The sequence below is a fragment of the Mirounga angustirostris genome, unplaced genomic scaffold (genome assembly GCF_029215605.1).
Source record: "Mirounga angustirostris isolate CCGP_5_RB_7025 unplaced genomic scaffold, mMirAng1.0.hap1 SCAF_3, whole genome shotgun sequence".
NCBI classification, from domain to species: Eukaryota; Metazoa; Chordata; class Mammalia; order Carnivora; family Phocidae; genus Mirounga; species Mirounga angustirostris.
In genome coordinates, this window is record NW_026991711.1 from 163,286,116 (window position 1) to 163,304,250 (window position 18,135).

The following is an 18,135-nucleotide window of genomic DNA, read 5'->3' on the forward strand; positions in this document are numbered from 1 at the left end:
AAGCTATTGCTACTGTTGTCTTGTTTACATTCCTTAATTTATTTTCTTCACTTTCTTCCTTTCCTTCTCCACCTCCACCTCTGAAAATCAAATACAACAAAAAAATTATCACTAAAGCAGTCTTGGTAGGAATGAGAATTTATGAAAGGAACAACTAAGGGATGCTTTGTGGAAAAGATTGTTGGGAGTGGATACATAGAATGGTATAGTTGAAAGGTTGATTTTGGGAATTGTACCTGCTTGGATTCATACACATTGCCTTATTTGAACAAGATTCTTTTCATTTTTTTAAAGTAGATTTTTATTTCAATTCTAGAGCAATAATCAATATAGATTTTGGAGGAAAAAAGAAATATAAAAAATATATTTTCTTAATCTTTTTATAAAACATGTGTATATATAAATCTTTAAATTTTAAAAACTGTGGCAAAATACCCATAACAATATTTCCACATATATTTTTAATGAGGATATATTTTTCTTTACAAAATTGGAATACCAGTGAATATTTTTGTATCCTGCTTTTAAATGTATTCTATCATGAGTCTTTCCCATATACCATCATATATTTTTCAAAACATTGTTTTTAATGACTGCAAATATTTTAACCCAGCAGTTTTCAGAGTATGGGGTCCCCAAGATCATTTTAGGGAATCTGCAAAGTCTAATCTTAACATTTCAGTTAGAGGCTAGATTTTTTTTCATAAACTTGAATCAAAACAACATTATCATAACAGTCTGAATGCAAAGTAGATATTAGAGTTCATCTGTCTTCTATCAAGTCAGACTTTTAAAGAGATTGCAAAAATGTAAAAGCTGTGCCATTCTCACTAATATATATTTGAAAAATAAAGGTTTTTTTCATAAAAATGTGTTATTTATGTCATCATGTAATATTGAATGACTAAACAAATATTACTTAAATGTTTTTATTTTAATTTTTCATGTGTAAATATTGAGAGATGTAACGCCACATAAATAGAAATTCTTTGGGGTTCTCAATAATTTTTAAGACTGTTAAGTGGTCTTGAGGCCAGAAAGTTTAAGGACTTCCCTTTCAGCATATGGATGAATCATAATTTATTTAACTATTCTACTATTAAAGGATATTTGGGTGGTTTCTTACTTTATGCTCTTGTAAATAAAGCTGAAGTGAGCATCTTTGTTTTAAAATCTTGGTGTGAGTTTCTGACCGTTTTTAGGGTAGATGTCTAGAAATACAGTTACTGACAGAGTAATTTTAAGATTCTTGATATGGATTGCTTTCTAGAAAGCCTTTACTCATTTTTGCTTTCATCAGTTTTTAGCATTTCTGTTCCCTGCACCAGATAACGTGGAATATTACCATTTAAAAAATTTTGCTATTGTGACACCTGGGTGGCTCAGTCAGTGAAGCATCTGCCTTCGGCTCAGGTCATGATCCCAGGGTCCTGGGATCAAGCCTTGTGTCTGGCTCCCTGCTCAGCGGGGAGTCTACTTCTCTCTCTCCCTCTGCCCCTCCCCCCTGCTTGTGTTCTCTCTCTCTTTCTCTGTCACTCTCTCTGTCTCTCAAATAAATGAATAAAATCTTTAAAAGTAAATTTTGCTGTTAATAATAACAGCTTTCATTTATTAAACCCTTGTTATGTGCTAGACACTATGTTAATAACCTAGCGTGGATTATCTCATTTAATCTGCACCCATGTTTCATGAGTTACTTTTTTCCCTTTTGAGAAAATACGCTCAGAGAGGTTAAGTCGTTTTTCTTAAAACCACACAGCTAATAATTAGCAGACCCAGGATTCAAATACAGGTTTCTGATTCCAATGCCTATATTGTGTACACTAATCTATTTTTAGGTTAAGCTTTATATATGTTCTACATATCATGTCATACCTTATCTTTATCTATTTTATTTTATATTGCATTATTTCAGTATATGGACTTTTGTTTTTTATTTTCTGATAGAACTTCCTAAGAACTTCCTTCTTAGGCTGCTCTTGATAAATTCCTTTATAAATCTAACTTTCTTTCCCTTTTCACTTACATTTGAATTATCTTTCTTTTTATACAAAATGTGCCGGAGATCTTTTGGGATGCTAATTTTATATACTTAAACCAAAATACTTGATTCCCTTAGCAATCCCCATGTATGTCAGAGATAATCCTAATCCCCTGTTGTGTAGAAACTAATATAAATTATACTCAACTCTTCATAATTTTGGAAAATAATTACCTCCTTTGTCAAAACATATTAGCATATTTGAGATTCTGGTAAGTATTTTCAGAAAGAACTCTTTTTTAATAGCATTTTATAAACATACTTGACTACAGAATCCTTACTGCACATTATTTACTACAGTATCTTTAATCTACCTCAATAGCAAATTTCCTTCTTTTTTGTGAGACATTTTCTGCTGATTCTTGAAGAATTTAGGAATATTAACTAATCTACTTGTTGCTATTATTTCTTATTTTAGTGACTTCGAGTTCCAAAAGAGAAATAACTAACAATTAATTATATAGTATATGAACTAATGTTAGTTTGTAATCCAAAAAGTGAATAGTTGATTGTCAGTTTAAAAGTGATATGCTTCACCAGTGGGTTCTTGAATTTATTTTCAAGAGATATGGAAATCCATTTAAACTTCATTTCTGCTTATAGGTAACTATTTCATGTTCTTTCTCCATTATTCTTGTCTCTGTTTTTAACAGCTCTTTTTAAATGCTAACACTAAGGTGGCAGACAAGAACGAGAAAGACCTTGCCAACAAATTACTGACAGAAATAAATGAGGACCAGGTATCTACAAAGCCTGCATCTTGTTTCATCTGAAGTCCAAAATCAGTCAATGGGAGCAACTATTCCTGTACTTTTCTTCTTATGTCTTAAAATATACAAACACTATCTAATTCTAATCTTCATTTATTATTTTTAAAAATTGTTAATAAATTAAAAATAAATTTTTTTTCATCTAAAAGATAAATATATTGAAATCTTGGTGGTTGATATAAATGATCAACAGTATTTCATCTGTATATGTGTGCATTCTTTTCAGTTTAAGGAGACACAAAGTACAGGAATGGAATCCCAATATCAATGCTGTCCACGTGGTGGTGACTTCATATTTTGGGAGCTTCTTTCTCTAAGCATTGTGGTGTATTGGAACCTTAGGCTTTGTTTGTGAATATGTATGGTCAATTTTGATATCTTGATTCTTTGCTTCTTGTTGGCAAGTAATGATTATAATTCAATGGACATCCGAATCCTGGAGGAAGGGGAGAAGATGCTGAACTCTTTGAGTCTTAATTTAGCATAAAACTTTTAACTGTTTTCTTTTCTAAAAAGTCACCCCTGTATGGGTATAGAGCAGAAATAAGCAATTTTTGTTGCTTTTCAGCATTAGGTAATTCAGTTTTGAAAAAAACTACCTATTAAAAATGCTTTGGTTTTTATCGTTCCCAAAATGTTTTCAGAGAGCTGACATGATGTCTTTTGTTATTTTAATACCCAGGTTTATAAATAGAGCTGTGGTGTAAAGAGACATGAAAATCTATTATTTTCTGTTCTGGATGTAAAATATCAACTATAGAGTACTATTTTAGATTTCTCTATAAATGTTAGTCTTAAGGCCTTATGTAGATTAATAAAATATTTACAATGATATTCTTAGAGGTTTATGTTAGTATTCCTAATTGTAGGTACTATGGCCTAGTCGTCTTGAACAAAGTATAAGAAAGATCTTACTCATATGAAATTCTTTATACAGAATGATTAATGTATATTATGTGTTTATTACATAATGTTTAATAACATCAACAAAAATCAAGATACTGGCTTAAATAACTAGCCTGAAAATGATAGACCTTAGCTTAAAATGACAAAGATCTAATCAGTTCCCTTTTACTCAAATCATTTTTAGTGGAAGGGAGAAAGGAAAGTCCTATTCATGGAGTAACTAGTTTAAGTCATAGTAATATATTCCCAAAAGCAGATTTTTGGGACTGTGAGTTTTTACAACTTTCTACTTCTCCTGCTATGCTTTCATGGTTGATTAAACCTGATGATAAAACAGTCATGTTCAGTTTCTTAATGTTGTTAATGTTACCTTTTGTTTTCACTTTTTTTCTCTAAATGCATGGCCCTGAAATTTAACACATCTCTTTATGATGAAGCTTAAACAGAAATAGACAAAATGAAGCTGTAGCTGGTTTTTATTTTTTACAGCTTTTGGCATTAAAGGTTGCCTTCTCAAAAACATGATAGTGCTTATAGATACATGTTTCATTTTCTATTCTAACTCAAATTTTGCATTTTATGTAAAAAAAGATACGCCTTGTGTTTGCAAGTGTGATTGGTGAATAAACATACCATTCAAGTATAATGCAGGGCTTGTAAACCAAATAACACCATTTTAAACATCTTATTATACATGATAATGAAATTTCAACCTAGGAAGTTCAATGTATTTCTGCAGGGAAATTAAAATGTGATAGAATTTCTAGTGATAGCCTTCCCTCCCTTCCTCTGGAGATTGTCCATTATTTTTAAAAGCATGTATTAAGCTTGGTGTTCTTTTGGTTTTTGTTTTTTTCCAAAACATTTCAAAGTAATGAGTGAATGTGACTTTAATCCTTCTTGACACATGGCTTATTTTCTGTCAAGTAGGTAACTTTTCTTGCAGGTATAGTGTTTCAGAAATCTGTTTTATTGGAAGAGGAATGTATTGCATGTTAAGTAATTATTTTTTTCAGGTTTTCAGAACAAAGGTTTCCTAACAATACAAATCTTGAACACATTGTTAATTTTTTACCTTTTTTTTTTTTTCTCTCTCTCTATGGTAGGTGTTTCAGGGACAGTTGGATTGTTTGGCTATATCAACCATTCAGGCTTTGACAGCAGTAATGAACAAATCTCCAGCTGCTAAGGTGAAACATACATCCTTAAGCTCTAAAATGTTATTTTAGATAAACTAATTTTCACTGTATAATTCCCAAAGTAATATATGAAAGTATGTATATAATACCTGTGATTTCACACCTGAAGTGAAATAGTTCACAAACTATCTCAGTGTAAAGAATCATTTTGCTGATAATTTTAGAGCAAACACCTATGGGCACTACTTTGGGATTATATGATAGAACTGTAATTTCGTAGAGATTTATAGTGTCAGTCAACAAAGGTAGCACTGATGTTGAAATGATCATTTTATGTGATTCTATGGTTAGTGTGTTTAAGGAATTACATTTTATATCATAGTTTTTCTTCATTAATAAAATAATCACTCTTTGACTATTTGCTCAGTTTATGACTGCCTAGATTGTGAACATTTTCCACATGTGAACAGCCTTATCAGTTTGGGACTTGTTTTTCCACTTGGCCGTGGAAATTCTGCTTTTTTGTTACTCTCAGGATTTTCTTTCCATCTCATTCACTACTGCTGACTTTGTCCTGCTGGTCACTGATGCTGATTTTGTGCTAGTAATTTCCTCATTGAATAGTTTTAAGGATTAATGAGATCATCTGTATAAAGTGGTAAGCATAGTGCCAGGCACATGATAAATGCTTAATGAATATCAGTGCCTATCATCATCATCATTATTATTACCGTTACCATTTTACCTTCTGTCTACCACCTCTAATATAAATGGCAGACATGAATGAATTATTCTTTGTTCCCTAAGCCATGCCTTCAGTAGTATTCCTTACTGTCCATTGGTTTTTGTTAGGAGACTAACGATTGCTCTATAAATGTTGCTATGTATAACTCATGGTTAGATGCCTACCAGATAGGCTTTTACAACTTCTACAGGCTGGCTTGGGAATCAAATCCCATTTATAATAGTTGATCTAAGAAAAAAATAATTTTAAGTTCTCAGTAACTGGTTTATGAGTATAATGGGTTGGCTGTACTGTATTATGATATTCAGACCTGGAATGATGTTTAAGTCTTATTAAAATATAACTTTTTTATTATGTAATGCTTTGCATGGTTTAAAATTCAAAAGGTTATTTTAAAAATACCCTTTTTTGGGGCAGCTGGGTGGCTCAGTCAGTTAAGCATAAGACTCTTGACCTCAGCTCAGGCCTTGATTTCAGGGTTGTGAGATTGACCCCCATGTCTGGCTCCATGCTTAGCATGGAGTCGGCTTGAGATTCTCTCTCTCCCTCTCCCTCTGCTCCTCTCCCCGCTCATGCTTTCTCTCTTTCTCTTTCTCTCTCTTTCTTTAAATAAATAAATAGAATCTCTGTTTTAAAAAAGCCCTTTAAAAAAATGATTGGTATTCTTTTTTTTTTAAGTTTTTATTTAAATTCCAGTTAGCATACAGTGTAATATTAGTTTCAGGTGTACAATAGGGTGATTCAACAATTCCATACAATACTCAGTGCTCATCACAAGAGGTACATTTCTTGGTCCCCATCACCTATTTAACTTACCTACCCACCCATCTTCCCTCTGGTAACCATTAGTTTGTTCTCTATAGTTAAGACTGTTTCTTGGTTTGCCTCTTTCGCTCTCTCTCTCTCTCTCCTTTTTTTTTTTTTCTTTTTTTGCCCTTGGCCTGTTTATTTTGTTTCTTAAATACCATATATGAGTGAAATCATATGGTATTTGTCTTTCTCTGACTGACTTATTTCTCTTAGCATAATACTCTCTAGATCCATCTGTGTCATTGCAAATGACAAGATTTCATTCTTTCTTATGGCTAATATTCCATCATATATATATTTATATATCTGTCTACACACACATACACACATACACACACACTCTCTCTCTCTCTCACACTACATCTTCTTTATCCATTCATCATTTGATGGACACTTGGGCTGTTTCATAATTTGGCCATTGTAGCTAATACTGCTATAAACATAGGGGTGCTATATCCCTTTGAATTAATATTAAAAAATACCTTTTGAAAAAAGATTCTCTTACTACCCTTGGCTCACAGTCAACTAGTTCCCCTCCCCAGAGACAACCAGTTACTCATTTTGTTTGAATCTTTTGATTTTGTAGTGAGTGTGTAAATTTATGCCTGATTTACTGGACCAATTTAGTATTACTAGCTTTTTTGGTTCTCTTTTTATTTTACTTTATGGTTTTGTGTGCCCACAAGTTCAAAAATACATATGACTTTAGACCTTACTAAAATGAACTTGATGTTCCAGATAATTCAGTCCATTTAGATACAAAAAGCAGAGAGAAAACTACCCATTTTTTCTGGTCACCACTCAAAATTGCCAGAACTCTTTAGTCTTCTAGATTAGTCTTCTAGACTGACTCCTGTTAACCCCTAAAGTCTCATTTTTTCTTCATTTTTGTTTTGATTTAATGTAATACTATATAATTACAAATCAAGTGAAGAAAGGAAGTGATTGTGCCCTAATCTGAAATTAATATAATAATTTTATAATATACAATTATTGCTTATTTCATTATATTTTGGTAGATTATGGTCACATCATATTTCAGAAGGTATATGGAATTTATTTTAAGATGAAGAAGTGATCTAGGAAGCAAATATTGAACTCAGTCTTTTCAACATTAAGTTAATTAACTTAAATGGGTGTTAGCGTTTTATTTATTGTTTTAAAGATTTTATTTATTTATTTGACAGGGGGAGACACAGAGAGAGAGGGAGCACAAGAGGGGGAGTGGGAGAGGGAGAAGCAGGCTTCCTGCAGAGCAGGGAGTCTGATGCGGGGCTCGATCCCAGGACCCCGGGATCATGACCTGAGCCGAAGGCAGACGCTTAACGGACTGAGCCACCCAGGCGCCCTTTACTCAGCATTTTAAATATTCCATTAAATTCAGTCTTTGAAAATGTGCTTTGATGTATTTATTTCCCTTCCTCTAGGAAGTATTTAAAGAAAGAATTGGTTATACACATATGTTTGAGGTTTTAAAATCCCTGGGTCAGCCACCACTGGAACTACTTAAAGAACTTATGAATATGGTGAGTTTTTTAGCTTTATTAAACAAGTTCCATTATCTCCATGTCCAAGGTGGTTACTAACCTTTTGTCTTTTATGTTGCTTTATAGGCTGTAGAGGGTGACCACACTTCAGTTGGGATTTTGGGCATTAGTAATGTCCACCCTCTCTTGCTTCTTATCCAGTGGCTTCCAGAGCTAGAATCCCATGATCTGCAAATCTTCATCTCTGATTGGCTGAAAAGAATTTGTTGTATTAATAGGCAGAGTCGAACTACTTGTGTCAATGCAAACATGGGACTTCACATCATCAAAACTCTTGATTCCCATTCTTCCCTCCATCGAACTTGTGCTGAGAACTTGATTGCACTTCATGGTTCCTTGGGGAGTCAGTCAGTGAGCTCAGAAGAAATACGTCGACTACTAAGATTGCTGAGAGTGGATGAATCTGAGTATATTCACCCTTATACCACTCCTGTGACTCGAGCAATTCTGACAATGGCCCGAAAACAAAGTCTAGAGAGCGCACTGCAGTATTTTAATTTGTCACATAGTATGGCAGGAATTTCTGTGCCTTCCATACAGAAGTGGCCAGGGTCTGCCTTTTCTTTCAATGCTTGGTTTTGCTTAGATCAGAATCAGTTGACTCTTGGCAATGCTAACAAAGGAGGAAAAAGAAAACAATTGTACAGGTACTGGTACAAGTTATGGAATATAAATGAATACTGTCATAACAATATGTGCTGTAATTCCCAAAGAGGAAAAAAGCTTTTCAAGCATCTAATTTTTGAATGCAGAACAGTTTATCTGAAGTCTCTTTATCCTTAGGGTGCACACAGTTTAATTATAAGTGTTTTATTGCTTTCATGATATTGATTACATGTCTCACATATTTTGCTAGTTCTTAGGCTAGTTTGGGAAAAAAGTTCCTTCTTAAAAGTATTGTAAAAGTAGAGAAAAAAGAATAACAATTTTTTTTTTTTTTAAAGATTTTATTTATTTATTCATGAGAGATAGAGAGAGGCAGAGGGAGAAGCAGGCTCCCCGCGGAGCAGGGAGCCCGATGCGGGACTCAATCCCAGGACCCTGGGATCATGACCTGAGCTGAAGGCAGACGCTTAACTGACTGAGCCACCCAGGCGACCCAAGAATAACAAATTTTAAAATGAATGGTGATCTTTGTGTTCCATTGAAAATGCTGTATATTTATATGAAGGATCAGAAAACCTTTGTGTATGTACATCCAAACTTAGTTACTTCAGTAACTAATAATTTTTAATATGCCTTGTGATTTTTAAGACTTTTATTTATGTTTTCTGAATCCTATTTGAAAGAATTTTGAAGATTTGAAAGTTTATTGTTTTACTGTTGTTTGATAATGGAATTCCACTCATATGGCTACCTTTAATAATTTACTAAACCAGTAAGCCCACAAAAAGATTTAAGAATTATCTTTGAAGCAAGATTGGACTGACATGTGGCAATAGAATGTAAGCCACAGCATTACTGATAAAGATATTCATGATGACATGGTTTTGTGTGTTTCAGTGATGATAAAGCTGAAAAACTGATTTTGAAAGTTCTTATAATATATATTTTTGTTAGCTTCTTTACAGGAAGTGGCATGGGTTTCGAAGCTTTTATTACCCATTCAGGTATGTTGGTTGTGGCAGTGTGCACAAAAAGAGAATATGCTACAGTTATGCTTCCTGACCACAGTTTCTGTGATTCCCTCTGGGTAAGGTTTTAGGACATCACATTTAACTTTCTGGTTCTTTCCTTTAAAGACACACTTGGTGTCTGTACATCAGGAGTTGTCTCCTTTTTGAGAGTCGATTAATTTTCACTTTAAAATTCTATGTATGTTGAAGTTTATAAGGAAGTTAATATTATTATCATCATCATTATAAATTCAGCAGCAGTAAGTTTTCTTCTAAAAAATTAAAAGGAAGTGTTATAATTTCAAGTTTTCTAAAATCAGATTTGATTTTGAAATTTAATTTAAAATGAGAACATAAATTATTAAAAACAATGCATTTCGGTTGCTTTTCTTGAAGTATAAATTGCTTCTCATTAGAAAAATTGATTGTAAAGAATACTCAAACTTGGAAAATGCAGAAAAGATACTCTGTTAAAATTATGTATAAAGTTTCTAGAACAGATGTAAATGCCTTAATAGTACTACAGGAAAAATTGTCATTCACTTTAAGAACAAAATTTTAACCAGCATTTAAGTATGCTTAAACTCAATGTTCTACTATTAACACAAACTAGTTATAAAGTAATACTCTGAAAACATTTGTCATTCCAAAGATTTAATGTAATTTTAGTCTTTAAATGTATGTTTTACTTTATTAGCACAACATAACCATTGTTCACATGCCTGGAAAAAGACCCTTTGGTCAGAGCCTTGTCTATATCTATGACAACGGACAGCAGAAGGTCTCTGCCCCTCTCAGATTTCCTGCCATGAATGAAGTAAGCACATCTAATCTACTCTTTTTTTTATTTAAATTCAATTAATTAACATATAATATATTATTGGTTTTAGAGGTAGAGTTCAGTGACTCATCAGTCTTATATAATACACAGTGCTCATTACATCACATGCCCTTCTTAATGCCCATCACCCAGTTATCCCATCCCTCCACCCCCCTGCCCTCCAGCTACCCTCAGTTTGTTTCCTGTGATTAAGAGTCTCTTATGGTTTGTCTCCCTCTCTGGTTTCATCTTGTTTTATTTTTTCCTCTCTTCCCCTATGATCCTCTGTTTTGTTTCTTAAATTCCACATATGAGTGAGATCATATGTTGTCTTTCTCTGATTGACTACTTCACTTAGCATAATACCCTCTAGTTCCATCCATGTCGTTGGAGATGGCACTATTTCATTTTTTTTAATTTTATTTTTTTATGTTATGTTAGTCACCATACAATACAGCACCAGTTTTTGATGCAGTGATCCACGATGGCTAAGTAGTATTCCATTGTGTGTATATATATACCACATCTTCTTTATCCATTCATCTGTCGATGGACATCTGGGTTCTTTCCATAGTTCGACTATTGTGGACATTGCTGCTGTAAACATTGGGGTGCAGGTGCCCCTTTGGATCGCTACATTTATATCTTTGGGGTAAATACCCAGTAGTGCAATTGCAGGGTCATAGGGTAGCTCTATTTTCAACTTTTTGAGAAACCTCCATGCTGTTTTCCAGAGTGGCTGCACCAGCTTGCATTCCCACTGGCAGTGTAAGAGGGTTCGCCTTTCTCCGCATCTAACCTACTCTTTATGGGACCCATTGGTTGAGAACTCTTGAAAATTTTCTGTTTAATGTAGAAGGTTCTGTTTATTTTAAATATGTGCCCATAAATTTTAAAGTGTTTTCTATATTCTAAGATACAGTAAGTTAATATTTAATACTATTAGCCTATCATTGTTAGATGAAGTCAGACAACATGTAATAAAAACAACTTAAGGAAGAAACAAATGTAGTTAAAGGCTTAGGGGAAAAAAGACTTATAATAGGAAAGCAAAAGAAATTGAATAGAGCAGAGCAAAGGATCATTTAATAAAGCCCTCACAGGGGTGCCTGGCTGGCTCAGTCAGAAGAGCATGAGACTCTTGATCTTGGGGTTGTGAGTTCAGTCCCCATGTTGGGTTTAAAGATTCCTTAAAAATAAAAATAAATAAATAAAGTCCACCTTGTATACAAAATACTTAGAGACTATTATGTTGGACTGTTTTCTATCCCACTGAATTTGAAATAATAATGAAGAAACTTTAAGCCTTTACATATTATAATGTAGTCAGATACAAGGTGGAATTTATTTACTGAGATGATTCTTAAAGAACATTAGTGTAAAAGTTCTTTGAGAATTCTTAGATGATTTTGAAAGAGCCTTTTTTGAAGATAATGAGATATATTATTTCCCAAGTCATCCTAGGAGTCTAGTAATTTCTTGTTGATGTTTATCCTGATGCTCATTACAGGATAACCTGTAATTAGTATTATACAAATGTGTAGTTCTGTTTATACATTTTAAAGGGACAAAAGTAGTAATTTCCTCTATTTTAGAATATAGTAAAATTGTTAAAGTTTTGAAAAATAATCATTAAAATGTGAGTTATAAAAGTAATGCCTCTAAATCCCATAGGCCAAGAGTAACATCTATAATGACTTTTAATGTGCGCACACACATGCACACATTATGATGCAATAAAATTAAAACTTTCAGGTTTTTTCCATCTATTTGTTTTCTTAATTTTATGTACTGTTTTCAATATCAAGATAGAGATGTAATTAAAATTGTGTAATTTGTTTCTTAATTTTTAGCCTTTTATTTCCTGCTGCATTGGTTCAGCTGGGCAAAGAACCACCACTCCTCCACCTTCCCAAATCCCAGATCCACCTTTTTCTTCCCCCATTACCCCTCATCGGACATCATTTGGTGGAATTTTGTCATCAGCCTCCTGGGGAGGAACACTTGAAAAATCAAAATTGATTACCAAATTGATATCAGCTGGAACCCAAGACAGTGAATGGGGATGCCCCACATCTCTGGAGGGTCAGCTAGGGTCTGTTATCATCTTCTTTGAAGCACTACAGCCTCCTCAAGTGAAGGCATTATATTTAGCAGGTAAGCATGTACAGTCATATTATTTAAACTTAAATAGGTTTTTTTGTTGCTTACATATATTTTGAAGAATATATTTGATCTGAAGAGTATATTTGTATTTGTAATGGAAGCTGAAAGGGAAGAAAAAGCTCACTACATTCCATGCCCCCCACACCTCCAACTTGATTGGCATATTATTGACATAAAACATGGGTAAGTTTAAGAAGTACAATGTAATGATTTGATACACATGTATATTGCAAAATGATTACCACAATAAGGTTAGTTAGGACCTCTGTCCCTCACATAATTACAATGCTTTACATGTGTTGTGATAACATTTAAGAGCTACTCTCTTAATAACTTTTTGGGATATAATACAGTACACCATACTTTTTTTGGTAGGCATAAATAAAGCAAACCTTTAGGAATTTTTCAAATATCATCCATAATAAGGTCTGTATTAGTCTGTTAGGACTGCTGTAACACAGTACCACAGACTTGGGTGGCTTATACACTATTTCCTCACAATTCTGGATGTTATAATTCCAGGATCAAGTTTCCTTCAGGCTTGGTTTCTGTTGATGACTCTTCCTGGCTTGTAGATGGCTACCTTCTCAGTGTGTCCTCACATGGTGTCCATCTTCCCTTGGTGTATGTGCAAAAAGAAAGATGTCTATTCCTCTTCTTATAAGGAACATTATTTAACCTTAGTTACCTCCTTAAAGACCTTATCTCCAAATTATAGTCAGTCATATAGGGGGTTAGAGCTTCAACATATGAGTTTGGGGGGACATAATTCAACATATAATATTGCCAGTACTTTTGACAGATTTTAATAAATTGTTGAAACAAAATATAAGCCTGTGTTTATAAGAAATCATATGACTGATTCTAAGATCATGTAAGTCTTGTTCTAGAACTGGTCATTTTTATAATTTATATATTAATGTACCTGAAGAAATGAGGACAGAAGAATTAGGAGACCTTGGATAAGATTACAAGCTATTTTTGTTTTGGCTTTTTCCTTTTCTTTTGGCTGTGATTTTAAAGATACACACTGATTGTTATTATTGGATCATAACTATTTTCAAAGTAATATCTGTATTCTAGTAGGATGTTCAGGAGGTAAACTTCTAAGAATTCATATATATTAACTGCAGAAGAGCTATTATATGTAAAAATGTCTTTTTTAGGTTACATAGGAGTTTTGAGTTGAATGGGACTGCCTAGACTTTGAAAGTTTATATTAGAACCTTATCATTACTGTAAAACTCACCAAAATATTTGAAAGTGATCTAAAATCTAAATAAATTATAAGTTAATAATAAGTCATTTGGTGTAGTCATTACAGCTTATATAGTTTGGATTTTATTTTCATAATTTTTCCAACTTATAATTCTACTCTTATAAATAATAATTTGTTGTATAGTCTTCATAATGATTGTTTTGAAGGGCTGCATAATATTTCATTGAATCTATATTGCATGACTTACTTAGGTTGTTTATAATTTTTAATTTGATATAAACTTCAAATATTAAATAATATGAACTATTGTACTTTTAATGTTTTTCCTTATTTGGATGGGTTTACTTATGATAAATCCCAGGATAAATTATTCAAAGTGTTCGAATTTTTTTTTTTGGCTCTCAATACATGTTGCCTAACCAGTTTCCAAAAGGTGTATACCAGTTCACAGTGCATACTAGTAAAACGTAAGTATACTAGTTTCGCCACAGCCTTACTAAGATGGAATGGTCAGTACTGTTTCCTCCATTTTTTGATTTAAGATGGAACCTTGTTGTAGTTTGTATTCTTTGATTTTTTAGGAAGTCTTGTTAATTTACTGTTCAGTTTCTGTGATATCTACTCACATTATTGGCTGATTATTTTGCCGTTTTGTCTTATAAATTTAAATTACATTAGACAAGCTAATAGGTAAATTTTGTTATATTTGATGTTAGTTTTTTAATACCATATAAAATTTCCTTTCTGTAGTGGAGATCAAACCACTCCCCAGCTTTTCTAGGTTTTAGACGAACTGGAGGTGATGGAAAAATAAAATTCATGTTGGCTAGTATGTTTTGACTGTGTTGAGTAGCTTGAAACAACTTAATTTTAAATTTTATCTAATTACACAGAACCAAAGAGGCCATATATATTCAGTGATGTTTGTGTATATGTGTATAAATAATTTTCAGGTCCAAACTGTTTAAGCCCTTGGAAATTTCAGGAGTCTGACATGGCTGAACTGCCTGGTAACATCCTTCTTCATTACACTGCAAAGGTGAGAGTAAATGCATGGAGTGTGTCTAGTTGTAACTATGCTGTGAACTAAAATTCCTTTTTTGTTCCTTTTGTCATTTCAATGGATAATTGAGAAAGACAGTCTTGAATTTCCATTAAAAAATTACTAATTTTCAAAAGAAGAGGAGAAGCAATAAAAATTAAGGTGTACTTCTCAACTAGGATTCAGATGTTAATCATTATGTCATCCCAGTAGGATGAGTGGGAATCGTTGTGGTGGGAATTTGTACTAATGAATTGACATCAGTGAATGAAACTGTTTAAACTTATATTATCCTACTTTTTTGGAAGGAGAGATTAAACAGAATTATGCTCAACATTTTTTTGTTTACTTTAAAAATTATTGCAAGAAAACAAACCAAAAAAAATTGAAATGTTTATTTCAGAAGGAGAAAAAAGAAACTACTTACATGCATAGCATGCATTGTCCTTTTTCCTTCAAAGACCTACCTAGCGAAAGTAATTAAGGTCAGCAAGGGCTGAGGGAAAGATCAAATGTAGAACTGGGAGGAAGAAAAGGAAAAATGGCATAAACAACATTAGTTGCCTTCATTATACTAAACATTGACCCAGAAGATGCTTTTTGTGAGATTATACACTGTAGAATTTTTTTTCTAGGTTAGCCAGCTAGTACATGGTCATAATTTATTACTTTGAATTCTTATTTGTGATATTTGACCTAATAAAATGTACCTATCATTTGTATTCCCCTTTTATTTTTATTAATTTCAAGCCTAGAGAAGTTGAAAGAATGGTAAACTGAAATTGTGTATACTGTCCACCTGAATTCACCAATTATTAACATTTTGCCATACCTGTTGACTTTGTCTCCAATCTTTTGTGAAGGCAGATTGACATAGCTATCAGACACTTTACCCCTAAATATTTCTATGTAATCATTAACATACCTAGGAAAATTATCAATAGCTTCCGTACTATATAACTCATTCAGATTTTCCCAGTTTTCCCAAAAATATTTTGTTTAGCCTTTTAAAGACTTAAATCTGGATCAAGGTTCATGCCTTGCATTGACTATAATGTCTCTTGGGCCTCCTATTTTTTTAGTGTTTGCCTTTTGTAACACTGACTTTTTCCAGAGATATGTTTGTCCACTGAACTAGACTTCAAGTTATTTTCTTCGCAGGAACTATATCATATATATTTATTTTCACTCTATTATAAGTAGATAGGAAATAATTGAATTTAATCTCACTAAGGTATTTGTATTTGGTAGTGTATTTGGTATCTCACATGTTCTAGACATGTGATAGCTGAGTCTTTTTGACATTATGGTTGTCATATTCTCTTTTCACATTTAAACTTGATAACATTAGGTTGAATTTTTACTATTGGAATTTCCAGCAGTAAAAATTCTGTAATAAGAAAATAGCTGGGACGCCTGGGTGGCTCAGTTGTTAAGCGTCTGCCTTCGGTTCAGGTCATGATCCCAGGGTGCTGGGATTGAGCCCCACATCTGGCTCCCTGCTCCAAGAGAAACCTTGCTTCTCCCGCTCCCACTCCTCCTGCTTGTGTTCTCTCTCTCAGTGTGTCTATCTCTGTCAAATAAATAAATAAAATCTAAAAAAAAAAAAAAAAGCATTAAAAAAAGAAAATAGCTATTATTATTCTTCTTCAAGAAACTCAGTATGACAAATATATGCAATAAACAGTTTCTTGGAAGACTATTTCTTGAAAATGGTGATAATATCATGATATGAGGGTTCTATGGTTAACAGAGTTTGGGAAATGTTGTATTCTGTACACCCATTTTGGAGATTGATGATACACTTGAAAAAGCTTATTAGAATCTTGTTGGAAACTAGTTTACTTTTGTTTTATCCTACTTTTCATCAGTTATTTGAGCATAGAACATGTTCTGTTTTTTAATCTCACAAGTGCTAGTCTGGGAAAAGCTGCTCTAGAGGATTTTTTGACAGTCAACAATTTTTCTTTTTGTACTCATTTGTAGGAGGTGTTAAACCATTCATTGTTGATAATTGTTTGTGTCTTCTCCAAGCCAAGAATTGTGCTGAACTTTCAGGATATAAAGATGAATAAAGTGTCTGACTTTAAGAAGCTTGTAACTTAAACTGAAGTAAATATGTAAAAAAACAATAAGTGCAATATAATTTTATGAGCATTTTTCTTTTTAGCTACCATTTATTATTTACACTATATTAAGCACTATGCTAAATGTTTTACATGTATTGTTTCACTTAACCCTTCACAAAAACTCTAAGGGGTATATGATATTACCTGTGTCTTTTATAAGCTCTAGTTTTCTGAGGCTCAGTAAAGATAAGTAACTTGCCTAGCCTCATAATTCTAGTGAATGGTAGGGCTAGAGTTAGAACTCAGCCTATTTAATGCATATTCTTAACCACTATACAATATTTCTGTGTTGGAATTATGTACAAAATACAGTGAGCAACAAAGGTGAGTGGTTGGTTCTTTCAGGAGGTTAGAAGATTGTGTTTTAAAAGGAAGAGTTGAGTAGGGATGTGCCAGGCATAGCAAGCAGCATCTAAAAGGCACATACTGTAAAATTGGGATCTACATTTTTTGGGTTTAGGGCACTAAGCAAGCAGGAAGAGAAGATGGCAGGAAATTAAATTAGAGGGCACATGGAGGTCCGATGATAGCAAACCTCCCATGCCAGGCTAAGTAGGCAGTGGACAGGACAGGATTTTGAGGAGAAGAACAAAATATGATAAGGTTTGCATTTTAGAGAAAGGTCTCAAGTTGCACTATGAAAGTTGGATTGGAGGGATAGGAGATGGGGGGCAGCCATGCCATTAGGAGATTTATTGTGTGAGGATAGGTCATAGATAAACAAGACCCAAACTAAGGTAGTAATGGGAGAAAGACATTTCTGTCTCTGAGACTAATACAGTTTTACATTGAGTTAAATGTAAACTCAGCTTACATTTGTTTTATTAAAGCATTTTTTTCTCAGTTGCCTTAAGAAGAAAGCAACTAATGCATCATTTGTGCTAAAATTTGTAGGGTTTTTTTTTTTTGGAATGGTGATTGGATTCAAGGATGCTTCATTATCTGCAAATTCACAGATTGAACATGAAGTTATATGCTTTATAATTCTTTATGGAAGTTAACAAATAAGTTTGACAATTTCTAGGATGATGGACTAGACTCTGAGTATGAATATAACCAGAATTGTCAATAACATGAAAGAAAATAGTGTCGTATGCCTGTGATTGGATTTTTATATCATATTTTTCTCTTTCGTGATTTCTGTATCACATTTATACACATATTTTATTTGTATCAATGAAATTA

At 33.0% G+C, this 18,135-nt stretch overlaps 1 protein-coding gene across 3 annotated transcripts in view; it reads left to right on the forward strand.

The window, feature by feature from the left end:
• Positions 1–18,135, forward strand: part of NBEAL1 (neurobeachin like 1) — a 188,150-nt gene that overhangs the window by 60,199 nt on the left and 109,816 nt on the right. For 2 of the 3 annotated variants that reach the window (XM_045868178.3, XM_064586934.1), the window contains 8 exons: positions 2,695–2,781; positions 4,824–4,907; positions 7,839–7,937; positions 8,025–8,605; positions 9,519–9,651; positions 10,272–10,391; positions 12,248–12,551; positions 14,733–14,818. In XM_045868178.3, the coding sequence (XP_045724134.1) occupies positions 2,695–2,781; positions 4,824–4,907; positions 7,839–7,937; positions 8,025–8,605; positions 9,519–9,651; positions 10,272–10,391; positions 12,248–12,551; positions 14,733–14,818 (1,494 nt within the window). The remainder of the gene's footprint in view (positions 1–2,694; positions 2,782–4,823; positions 4,908–7,838; positions 7,938–8,024; positions 8,606–9,518; positions 9,652–10,271; positions 10,392–12,247; positions 12,552–14,732; positions 14,819–18,135) is intronic. The other variant, XM_064586933.1, reaches the window with a different exon arrangement.